The 12,384-nt window shown below is 36.2% G+C and overlaps 1 protein-coding gene across 1 annotated transcript in view; it reads right to left on the reverse strand.

Moving 5' to 3' along the window:
* Positions 1-754: 754 nt before the first annotated feature.
* LOC140162405 (uncharacterized) overlaps positions 755-12,384 on the reverse strand; it is a 30,748-nt gene continuing 19,118 nt past the window's right edge. Inside the window, exons 5-7 of the mRNA XM_072185608.1 lie at positions 10,592-10,628; positions 7,564-7,712; positions 755-1,104 (exon numbers count right to left, since the gene is read on the reverse strand). Of these exons, the coding sequence (XP_072041709.1) occupies positions 916-1,104; positions 7,564-7,712; positions 10,592-10,628 (375 nt within the window). The 3' untranslated portion in view covers positions 755-915. The remainder of the gene's footprint in view (positions 1,105-7,563; positions 7,713-10,591; positions 10,629-12,384) is intronic.

Below are 12,384 nucleotides of genomic sequence, written 5' to 3' on the forward strand. Positions count from 1 at the left end.
CAAAAGTTACACCCTTTACCGTGAAAATGACCATGTACAAATTTTAAGGAAGCAAGTATTCAACATTAGATTTTACAACTTTTTAGAGACATATCTATTAAGCTATACTTTTATTTAGGGGGAAGATACTTTTATCTACTGAGGTGCAATATAAGCAATAAAATGAAAAATGGCCATTATTTCCTTTTGTCATGGCAGGGCAGTGTACATCTCTGAGAGGCCAATTCACTGTGTACAGATGGATCTCATTGAAAGTCTCAAATTGGATATAATTTGAGTTACAATAATATATAAGCAGGAATACGAGTAGGAATTTGAGATCCAGATTCAGCCAATCGGTGCTGCCACTGTTTGTCAATTATAGCGCCAATAAGCTGAAGTATCATAAAACAACCCCGGATTCGAACTAAATTGTGTTTCACTTGAGAAGATAACGAAATGAGATCCATATTCCAATATATTATCTGATGATCAAACCTACATTTTTTGTAATTAAATAAACTTCGCTTCACTGGTTACCGGTTGATAAGCGAATTCGATTTAAAATTATTCTTCACGTATTCAAAGTGCTAAATGGACTATCACCGATATATCTCACTGACTACATCGCTACCTACATTCCACCTAGGAAGGGCCTTCGCTCTGTCTGAGCTTGATATTACTCGCCTTGTCATCCCAAAGAGAAAGAGAAAAATTGGTGATGGTTCATTTAGTGTGTCTGGTCCAACCCTCTGGAACCAGTTACCGGCTACGCACTGCTCTCACAGTTGAATCATTTAAAAAGGGTCTTAAAACATGTATTTTCTAATGTATTTTGCTGTTGTTATTTTTGTATATTTGTAAAGCGCAATGTTCATATTTTTGGTATTGCGCTATATCAAGCGCCGTTGTTATGTTATGTTAATTATATTCATATCAGTTTCCATTGGTCGGGTTTTGATTAAAATTGATAGAATAGCCACCAGAGTTTGGATCTTGTTGCATTTGGAAGTTTTCTGTTGATAAGCCAAATGGTCTGAGTACGAGGTTACCAAGGTCCTTTAGTTTTCCCATCATCTCTTCTTTCAACTTCTCATTGCGCTCTTTGATCTGATCTGGAAGTCTCTGCATTAAAAATAAAATAAAGAGGCAAGATTTGATTAATCCCATGTGAACTACCTGCTGATTGGCCTAAAAGAAGTTTTCATTATCAATTGGACCAATCAGCAAAATTGTTAGAATAATTTCACCACGCAAAAAAATTGGGGTGAATTACTTGCAAAGCTCCATTCTATTGACCAATCAGAGGCACAGATTGGCAGGTAGTGTTCAGGGGGTTAAGAATGTATTTGTAGATGTTCTCAATTGCCCAGCTAGATGAGCATATAATAAAATGAATTATGTGACACGATCTGGTCCATGGGGGCTAAAGGCGACAAATGTGAAATTGAGATAATTCCAAAAATATGGAGTAAAAAAACAATAAGATACGGAAAATAGACACCATGAAACTTCAGAACTTTAGAACCAAGTATGCTAGACTTTTGCTGTTTTTGGTATATAGAATAATCTTTGTGTATTAAAGTTATCATCAGCCTCATAACAAAATTGCCTAAGTCATTTTTCCATGTAACTTTGTGATTTTGACTCTGTTGAGTAATAAACCAATAAAATGTTCACCTTGGATGTGTTTCTTAATACATTGAAGTATAACATCAAAAAGATGTATTCCACAAGTTAATGCAGCTGCAAATTTGTTTAACTTGGTTTAATTACTCAGAACATCAAAATTGCAAATGAGTAACCTGTAAGAATGACTTAGGCAATTTTGTTATGAGGGTGACGTAATGATAGCAACTCAATTTTCAAGTCGGATGTTTTCAGATACAGCCAAAAGTCAATAATTTCTTTTTTTGCATATTGTTTTGGAAACACTTCAACTGTTCATATCTTTAAAACTAAATGTTCAATTCCAATGCGTTTTTTCTGCAACATGTAGCTTTGCAAATGCTTTATACAATCATGTAAAAAACTGAAAATTGAATATGTCCTACTTCAGATTGATTTTGCTTGATCACACCACCTCTACATATATCTGTTTATCTGTACTTACTATACAGTATCACATCTCATGCTAGACACATCGTCAGGCTGACCATTGAGGCATTTTACCAATTTTTTTCATACTCACCCTACCCCCACCCTATCATTTTGAATACAGAAAAAAATTTCAAAAAAATTTGACATACTGACGTATAAGTTGAATGACTAATTATAATTAGTTGGTGAATGACAACAGTGTATTTTATACATTAAATGTAACTTAAATATTTATTTTTTCATATTCATTCAAGAAAAGGGGACATTTTACTCAAGGCAATGTATGACAAATGGTTAAAAGTTGCAAAAACTTCAAATGTGATTATCTCAAAATGGCCATTTTCGTGATATGCCACTATGTCATCCTCGCGACAAAATATTGTATAATTTAACAAGAGAGTACAGTTACATTCAAAATACATATGTGACATGATCAAGGGGAATGAGTCACATGTCGACCCTGGTCGAAAATGAGTTTTAGATATGTTTCTAAAGAGGACATTTAGAGCTTTCAGAAGCTGATACAACTTTTTGTTACAAAGTTATATGTCAATTTATCAATCGCTGAAAACAATATAAAACTAAAGAATTTTAACTTTTTCTTTGCCAATATCTCAAAAGCAATATTAGCGACATCCGACTCATTCCCCTTGATCGTGTCACATATATAGACAAAAGATTAAATACCACAGTGAAGGAATAGTAAATAGTAAAAATCCCATGGCTCTGAGGTTGCATAGTAGTCTTAAATCAAATTTGCACTTAAAATTGTTCAAACTTGCATAAGCTTGTCTGGGACTATAGAAAGATGAATTCCTCAGGTTACGACGTAAAATTAAACCCTAACTTGAGTCCTAGTTATCCCCAATTTACCCCATTAATCTCAGCAAACACTTTCAGTGATTGCACCTTATCAGATGTGAAACTGAGCGGGCTTCTCCAGTTGCAATCCATACATCCCCTATGGAAGACCTGACCTTAATCTTCCACACAGTGTGAACTTAAAATGGGGTAACCAGAATCAGTGATACCATTTCAAATCTACACCCCCTGTGTGGGAGATTAAGGTTGTATTTTCCATATAGGAGATGTATCATGGATTTCAACCAGAGGTTGTTTAAATATATGCCCAGAATACATTGCAGGCACTGACAGCATGTTTGAGAAACACATGATGGTATCACACATTCACACTGGTCTCCTGCTGTGCATGGTCAAGGTTGTTATACAACAAGATATTAAGCTATGCCGCTGCATGCATGCATGTGCAAGAAAACTTCGCTGGTTCTACCTTCTTTTCCCAAGCATTTAAAATATCTAAAATTGTTTTAAAACACACAATTTTTTAACTTTCTTGGTAGCAATGTATCCACAAACATTACTCGTACCCAATTATCAATTCAAAACATAAAAGTCTCGATGACTATTCCATCAAAACTACTGGTTCTTATTATGTACATAAATTTGAATGTGAAATGGTGTTAAAATGGCTCCTTTATTACATTGCACATAATATCATACTGCATGCTGGGATTACATTGAATCAACCTCTGGATTTCAACTGGAATAGCCAAATTTGATCAACATTGTTAAAACTGTATGCTCAGGTTACCAATTAAATTAAACCCTAACTTGAGTCCTAGTTATCCCAAATTTACCCCATTAATCTCAGCAAATACTTGTTTGAGTGCTTGCACCTAGATGGTTTTGTGAGACATGAAACTGAATATTACTCTTGGGATATAATGCATTTATACTATGAGAATATAGTTATGTTTGCCGAGTGTCATTGATGGGTCCCATACTGATTAACAGGTGATGGCATACCACCAAACTGGAGCATTGATTCTTGTATGACTGCCAGGTTAAAGTTACAAAACACACAAGATTGTTTCCTGAAAACCTTAATGCAAAATGGAAATGTATGCCTCAAAAGTACTATTTACAATAGATATACTATAACACATTACTTGATAATGTTTATTGTTAAATCAGTGCAGAGTAGGTTAGATGTGAAAATAAATATTTTAAGGAAAATTATGCTCAAGGTTCTCAAGAAGTGAAGTGAAATGCAAAAAGCATATATGTGACCCGTTACAGCGAAAAGTACCTTATGTCGGCTGCTACAAGTGTCTCCTTTTCCCCATTGTTGGCAGAAAATATCAAACAATAATGACAATCTGAAGTGGCGGTCATTTCAAATCATCTACAAGTCAACGAGGTTCAGGAATGTCCTCTCATTGTTAGTGGGTGGCTAATACATACCTATACAAATACAATACAATGCTTTTGTAACCCACCACTCATGCCACTTGAACAGGGATTAGCCATATCAAATAAAGACTAGAGCTGTATAACAAACAGTTCTATAGACAGGTACAAGCTTATTATCCTCTACAACAATAGGATTAATGATTGGTTTAGAATGCATTTGTTACTAGCAAAATGGGGCATATGTAGCTCCCGACTTAAGGTACCTTTTGCTGTAACAGGTCACATATGTTCCTGCAAGAGTGCAAACTAATTACTAGCGGTCACCCGTCTTTCGCACTTCGTAAATGAATGCAATTTGCAAATGCATTACCCTTTTTATTGAAAACAATAATTTTCTGATTTATTAATTATTGATCAGTCATTTCATTTAATTCACTCATTTTAATTAACTTCTTCTTCGGTGAATGTGAACACATAAAATGTAAATTGTTTTTTGAAAAGTCAGTAATGCTCCCCAAAATATTATAACGGCTATAAATTTTTATTTTTGCCCTATGTTCGCAAAGCTTGATGGTCACCCATGTTTCGTGGATTGTGTGGCACCCATGCACTCTTATTGTTCATTTTGATATTCCTGTGTATATTCTACCCAACTTTTTTTCATTTTATTATGGCGCAATTAAGGCAAACCAACGAGTAATATGCGGAAAAAGCAATGCAACCCATGGTCATCGCGCAAATGCATGCGCAAACATTCAACAATGATGCTTTAGATATACATGTACGCGATAGTTTTAGTAACCAGGCCCTATTTTTTGAACCCTGGTTAGCTTTGCAAAAATGCAATTTGCAAAAGCATCACCACCCTTTGAGTTTTTATCACGAAAAGTTTTCCAATTTGTAATAGATAAAAACATTACACCAAATGAGGGCAATCATTCCCGTTTATGGGCTATTCCAGTTGAAATCCATACGCCCCCATGGCAGAAATGACCTTCATCTTTCACACAAGGAGTGTGAATTTTAAATGGGTTTACCTGAATGGATGACTCCATTTGAAATCTACACTAGCACTGGTTTCTGTGCTGTACTCTGATACCTTTATGATGATTTTCCAACTGTAGGATCGGTGCTCGCTCCGCTCGCTATTCGAGAGGCGTCGCGGTTTGTGGAACGGGGCTAGTTCTAATCTACACCCCATGGGAGATGTCTTCCACATGGGGTGAATGGTTTTCAATTGGAATATGCAAATACATGTATGTGAATCCGAGTTACAAATTAAAGTGGTTCCCAAAGGGGAAAGTGACACTGTCAAATTCAGAAAAATCATGTTTATTCCAATTTTGATCAAAATATAATGCAAACATAATTTGTAATTGGTGAAGTATACCACCAAATGAGTCCAACATTATTGCAAAAAAACTTCTTTCTTGATGAATCTAAGTTAAAGCAATAATGCGCAATTTCCGTAAGGGATAGATTCAGTCTTATTTGCTTTCAACAAAATGTTAGTTTTCACTGATCACATTATGTCCCTTTTTAATTTCGAGCCAACAAATGAAGTAAAACAGAGAAAATTGGGGTTTCATTCCAGTGCCTATAATTATATGCATGTGTACATTAGCTTGCTGATAGTATTGAGCGGAGCTCCATGCAGCTAAGACCGAAGTGTGACATCATAAAAGTTTCTGTTTTGCATTTCAGCATTTTCATGACCATATTTCAGTAGAACACGATGAAAAACATCCACAGTCCAAATTTGGTGGGAATCGGATCATGGGGGCCCAAGATATGGCCGCATGAATACCTAATAGCCCCATTGAAATCGGTGTTTGTTTGTTTCAACGGTCGCTCCATATGGAGACACGCTTGGGTCCTGATGGGACCAGGCTCAAACAAAATAAATTGGCCTGGTTCCAAACAGTTATGAACCAGGCCAATTTACACTGATTTCAATGGGGCTAATTAGGTATTCATGCGGGCATATCTCGGGCCCTCATGATCTGATTCCCACCAAATTTTGACTGTGGATGTTTTTCATCATGCTCCACCGATACATGGTATTCAAAACGCTGAAATGCAAAAAAAGTTTTCTGTGACGTCATCACTTCGGTACTCTATAGCAATATACACACAGTTTATATGGCAATGATTCAATGATACACATGCACAAGATGTGTCAGTCGTCACACAATAGGTGAACACAGTGAATAAACAAGGGATCCCTGGGTTTATTATAAAACTTTAATTTTACTGTAATTAAAGCACTTCAGGTATTTTAGTACACAATTAAGCATTGCAATTATGCAAAAGTAGAAATTCAAGAAAAAGGGCTTCACTATATGGAGCACAAATCACACATTATGGCTTTAATACGAAGTACCAAACACCTTTGTTTCCAATGGACATTTTATTGTGAAATTTCATTGTACAAAGAATACATTTAAAAAAATTCCACATAGCCCCCACATGAAAAGTATTTAATTATCTTTGTAATCACTCAAAAAGCATTTTGTGTGAATTTTACATCGAACTAGGTGCTATTACATTTTATGAGCCTTTTTATTTTACATGTAAAGTCTATGGGGGTGACGATTAGAAATGGACAGCAATATTGAAAAACCCTCATTTTGGGCCATTTTAGACACTAAAATGCTCATAAAAAAGAATAGCACCTAGTTCGGATGTAAAATTCACACACAATGCTACCTGAATGAGTACAAACATAATTACATTTCATTCGGGGGCTATAGCAAAAACAAAAAAATATCCTATACCTTAAAGGAGTATTTCGTGATCCTAGCATCCTCTTTTTATGACATTTTTCAGTACATATCCACGAAAAAAGCCTATTCCCAAAATTTCAGTTGATTCCGATTTTGCGTTTGCGAGTTATGCATGATTATGTGTATTACACTGCTCCATAGACAATGCGTTGTAATTTCGTTCTGGTGCACCAGAACGAAATTCAAATTTCACGATATCTTTGCAAAACAAATTAATCTGCAAGAAATATTTTGTACATAAACATTATGTAGCCAGAGGTTTCCAGTGATATAAAAATCTCAACTTTTTTGAGAAAAGTGGGGGATGAGGCTGTGGATCACGAAATGCCCCTTTAATGGTTATGGAACAAAGGTGCAAAGAGCAAAATATGTATAATGTAAAGCCATCGGATGAAACTATAGGCCAAATCCAGCAACTCTTAAACCTCCCTACCTACCTACACTATTTCAACCTATTAGTACAACATTTTGTATGCCTACTTACCAAACATGCTGCCCTGGCTTCATAGTTACCAGGATCCAACTCTAAGACTTTCTGGAAGTCTGTGAGGGACTCATCAAGCTTGTCGGTTAACTCATACACCTGAGCACGACGCAAGTACACTTTCAGATAAACAGGATTCAGGTATAATGCTGTGAAAATGAAGACAGGTATGAAAATGACTACTATATTACAGTTTTGTGAACAAAAAAGAAAAAGAAAAGTGCAGTGATTTATAGTGCGCAGTGATTTATAGTGCGCTACGCACAGGCACAACGCCTAGACGTTGATCCACAAGCCTCAGCACACTGCACACTGGGCTATTCCAGTTGAAATCCATACACTCCCTGTGGAAGATATGAACTTAATATCCCACACAGGGGGTGTAGATTTCAAATGGAGTCACACATTTAGGTAACCCCATTTGAAATTCACACTCCATATGTGGGTGATTTTTAAAGTCATATTTTCTATAGGGGGTAGGATAGTAAATGGAATAGCCCATTTTAGACAAATTAAAGATGACTACTGCCATCTCACTACTGTACTCCCTCTGTATTTGTGCATGAAGGTCTTTGGGCCCATATCTAAATACCAGTGCACAGCTTTCCCCAGCTTGGCTGAGGAATCCCTCATGCAATGGGAGCTTATCAAAGCATTGTGGGTGCAGCTTGGCTGGGAAATGCTGTACACTGGTAAATAGGTGTGGGTCATAAAATATCAATATGGCACTAGACCTGACCAGATGTGGTCACTGCATCATTACAAATATGCAAATTAAAGGTGACCACTAGCACTGGCCTCTCACTGTATCCACTCTACAGCTGGTGCAGCAATAAAAACTTGGGAGGTCTTAGTAGTCAAGATATCAATAAGGCACTAGACCAGACCTCTTAACTTGCAGCCGCTGCATCATTCCTAGTGGTGCACTGAGTTAAAAATACAATGAACTACATAAACTCCTCAAAAAAAGTTTGGAAACTTTCAAAAATTTTTGAAATCTATCTCAATATTTTTTCATATCAGTGTAAACATTGTTCTTTCCTGTCAACAATGACACCTCGTTTGTGACGATAACTTATTCCACGGCTGAGTAACTTTCTTTGAAAGACAAAGAGGTCTGACTGACCATTGTACGTGCTCATCTCATTGCTTTGAATGGGTAAATAAAGAATGAATGAAAAGTTGTTTGCAGTATATCATTTCTGCAATCCCTTGGACCGAAGGCTGTTCTACAGGATGATAACAATCGACCACACAGGGCAAGAGTTGTAAATGATTTCCAGCCAGATGAAGGAATTCAACGAATGGAGTGGCCAGTCAATAGCCCGGACTAAAATCCTATAGAAAATCTCTTAGACCAATTTTGTCGGTTGTGCGCACTAAAGTGACAGAACAAACCACCTCGGCTAGTTTAAGACAGACCTTGCTAGGAGAGTGGAATGTAATCCCCTTATGGTCACAAATTTGTTGTCTTTTTTGACAGGAAAGAACAATGTTTGTATTGATATGAAACAATATGGAAATCGATTGAAAATATTTCTGATATATAGCCATTTTAGAAAGTTTCCAAACTTTTTTGAAGAGTTTTTATGCTGCTATGCAAAGTGAATAGAAAATGTCTTTGACATCAATTCAAAATTACTCAGTTTTCCTACAAGAACAATGAATTTGGCTGAATTCAACTAGGTGTAAGTTAAGACATGTTTAAACATTACAAATTTGCAAAATAAATCAAGTTTGAAAAAAATTAACCAACAGTTACTTTAAAAGATCATACATTATGGATTTACTAATAAAAACAACTATCTTTGAACAAAATGACTATGTGCCCATCCACCACCAAATGGGCTGCACAGTTGACATTTTCACCTTTTGAGATATTGAACATGAACAAGCAATTTTTCCTCAAAATAAGCTTTTCATCGATATATTACACTAGATTTCGCGGTTCTCGGGTCGGGCGGTTCTCGTGATAGGCCTATTTCTCATTACCCAACACCTGTTACCCATACCTGCCCTGACCTTTTAAACTACTATGAAATATGTCTCTCAATGGTCAAGACCCATGTTCTGCTGAATAGGCCTATTTATGCATGTGTTCTGTATTGAAATATGTGTTGAAAATAAGCCTATGCACCTGTACTGTTAGTCACACTGTAATGCTTTCCGATGCACGCACTGTACAATCTCAATACTCCGCGATAGCGCACCACGAGCACGCTATAGTGCACCGTGCGAACGCATCACGCGATAGTGCACCGCGAGAACGTGAACCGCGCGCACGCGCACAGAGGGACGGACGGACACACCATGATTAGTATTATGATACCCCTGTTGGTTGTTTGCAAGGTAGTAAAAATCAGAAAAATCTTCTGAAATCCTTTGTTTTCTATTGTTTTGGGAGGTTTAATGGAATATCTCAAAACAAACTGTCAGAATTATCAGGAGTGAGTCCGCCTTAAGTGCACAATTGGGCTACTTGGCAATCACTTGCCGCTACTCAAAAAACTGTGCCGCTGCTTGCCTAAAATTGGGCTACTTTGCAAAAGTCAGGTCGTGGCAATATATTGATGTATTTTCCTTTCAATTTAGTCGATTTATAAAGATTTTGAGTCTCTGATGAAGCTTCAAAGTTCAATTACAAAGGGATTTGTGACCATTTATTGATCGGTCCATAACTTCCCATTTTACCAGAAGTTTATAAGTCAAGTGCTTTTCCGCCCAATTGGGTGATTTCTTAATTCGGGTCAATCCGCTTAAATATCCAGTATTGGGTGCTTTTTTAAACTTAAAAATTGGCCACTTGAGACTCCTTTACCACGACCTTACAAGCCAATGTGCCGCGCCTTAATGCTGAAAAGTTTTGGCAACACTGATTATCAGCCTATTTGTGGTGGATGGTTACATGTAACGTATCATTCAATTGGATGATTTGTCACTGTATCATCATCAGTATGAGAATTTTTCTACCCCATGTGACGTCAAAATTTATGATGAAGTTCTGACATGCTTCTTGAGAGTGCCTTACCTTTGGTACAATCTTGAATTGCATCATCATGATGTTCCTGCAGAAGACAAAATTACATGACAGCAAAAAATTTGATTATCACCATTGATTGAAGATGGCAATTTCTCTGTTTAGCTCATACCCAATGTAAGTCTCAATCAAAAATAGAGCTTTCAATACAATACAATACAATACAATAAACGGAATTTATATAGCGCCTTAGCATAAGTATGAACAAAGCGCTTTACAATGATCTTAAAAGTACAACTTACACTACATCTTAGGCTACACTTAATGTACAACTTAATTAAAAATAAAAAACTTAGTTTGGAAACAAATAGGTTTTCAGGTTAGATTTAAAAGTGGCCAGACTATGTGAAGTACGAAGTTTTACAGGTAATTTGTTCCAGAGAGCTGGCACAGAATTGCAGAAGACATTATTCCCATATGTTGTGTGAGTTCTTTTACATTCAAGCAGACTGCCATCAGCATGTGATCGTAGGAACATACCATCAGAAAATGTGTGAGATTTTAGGAGATTTTGTATGTGGGCAATTCCAAGCAAAAGTGGACATGACTCAAAAAAATGAAATTGCCAATATATATTTCTTTTAACTTTTATATTATTCCAAACAGATGTAAGGTTCAAGTTATAAACTTTTTTCGGCATTTTCTAACATTTTGGTGTTTTTTTTTTAAAGTTTCTTTGGAGAGTGTATTTTAAGTGAAAAACTCCTGTTCAACTTAGATATTTTCCAAGTGGGCCTATTTTATTAAACATGGGCACTTTTCTTTTAAATTTGATACATTTTATATCTCTGAAATATGGTCTTCAAGAAACATCCAACACATTTTAAATAATCCCCCACTAATTTTTTTCTTTCATTGCGTTTTCATAGCACTAAATATGGCGTAGTACGAGTTACTGAAAGATGCATTCTTTTATGTATTTTCAAAATGTTGGCAATGTAATTGATGCCACTTATTATTTTCCTTCTACTAGTAGTGCCTTGAGTAAAAATAAGAAATTAATATACAAAACACTATCCATCACATAATAATGACCCATTAAAAACTGTAGCACGAGTTACCAGTAGCACGAGTTACCGATGTAGCACGAGTTACCATAGCCCACTTCCCCTGTACCAGCAAAGGTAATGCAAAATCTACCACTTGGCAGCAATAGAGGATCTCCCAACTACATGAATATGCATTTATATGTGACCATGGTATTGGTAACTATTTTTTTTCTTTCATTGCGTTTTTCATAGCACTAAATATGGCGTACGAGTTACCGAAGGATGCATTTTTTTATATATTTTCAAAATGTTGGCAATTTAATTGATGCCACTTATTATTTTCCTTCTACTAGTAGTGCCTTGAGTAAAAATAAGAAATTAATATACAAAACACTATCCATCACATAATAATGACCCATTTAAAACTGTAGCACGAGTTACCAGTAGCACGAGTTACCGATGTAGCACGAGTTACCATAGCCCACTTCCCCCTGTACCAGCAAAGGTAATGCAAAATCTACCACTTGGCAGCAATAGAGGATCTCCCAACTACATGAATATGCATTTATATGTGACCATGATATTGGTAACAGCTTTCTAGCAGCAGTGTAGCCAGTGGGGGGGGGGGCAGCCTGCCCCATGACAAACTAGAATTATGCAGTTCGTAATTAAGGTGCCCATACACACACACACAAAAGTGTGTAAATAATAAAGGTTTGTAAATAAAAAATAATATGCAATATGCAAATAAGCTCATTAATATTCATAAATATGCAAATAACATGACACAAAATT

The sequence above is a fragment of the Amphiura filiformis genome, chromosome 10 (assembly GCF_039555335.1).
Source record: "Amphiura filiformis chromosome 10, Afil_fr2py, whole genome shotgun sequence".
Lineage (NCBI taxonomy): Eukaryota > Metazoa > Echinodermata > Ophiuroidea > Amphilepidida > Amphiuridae > Amphiura > Amphiura filiformis.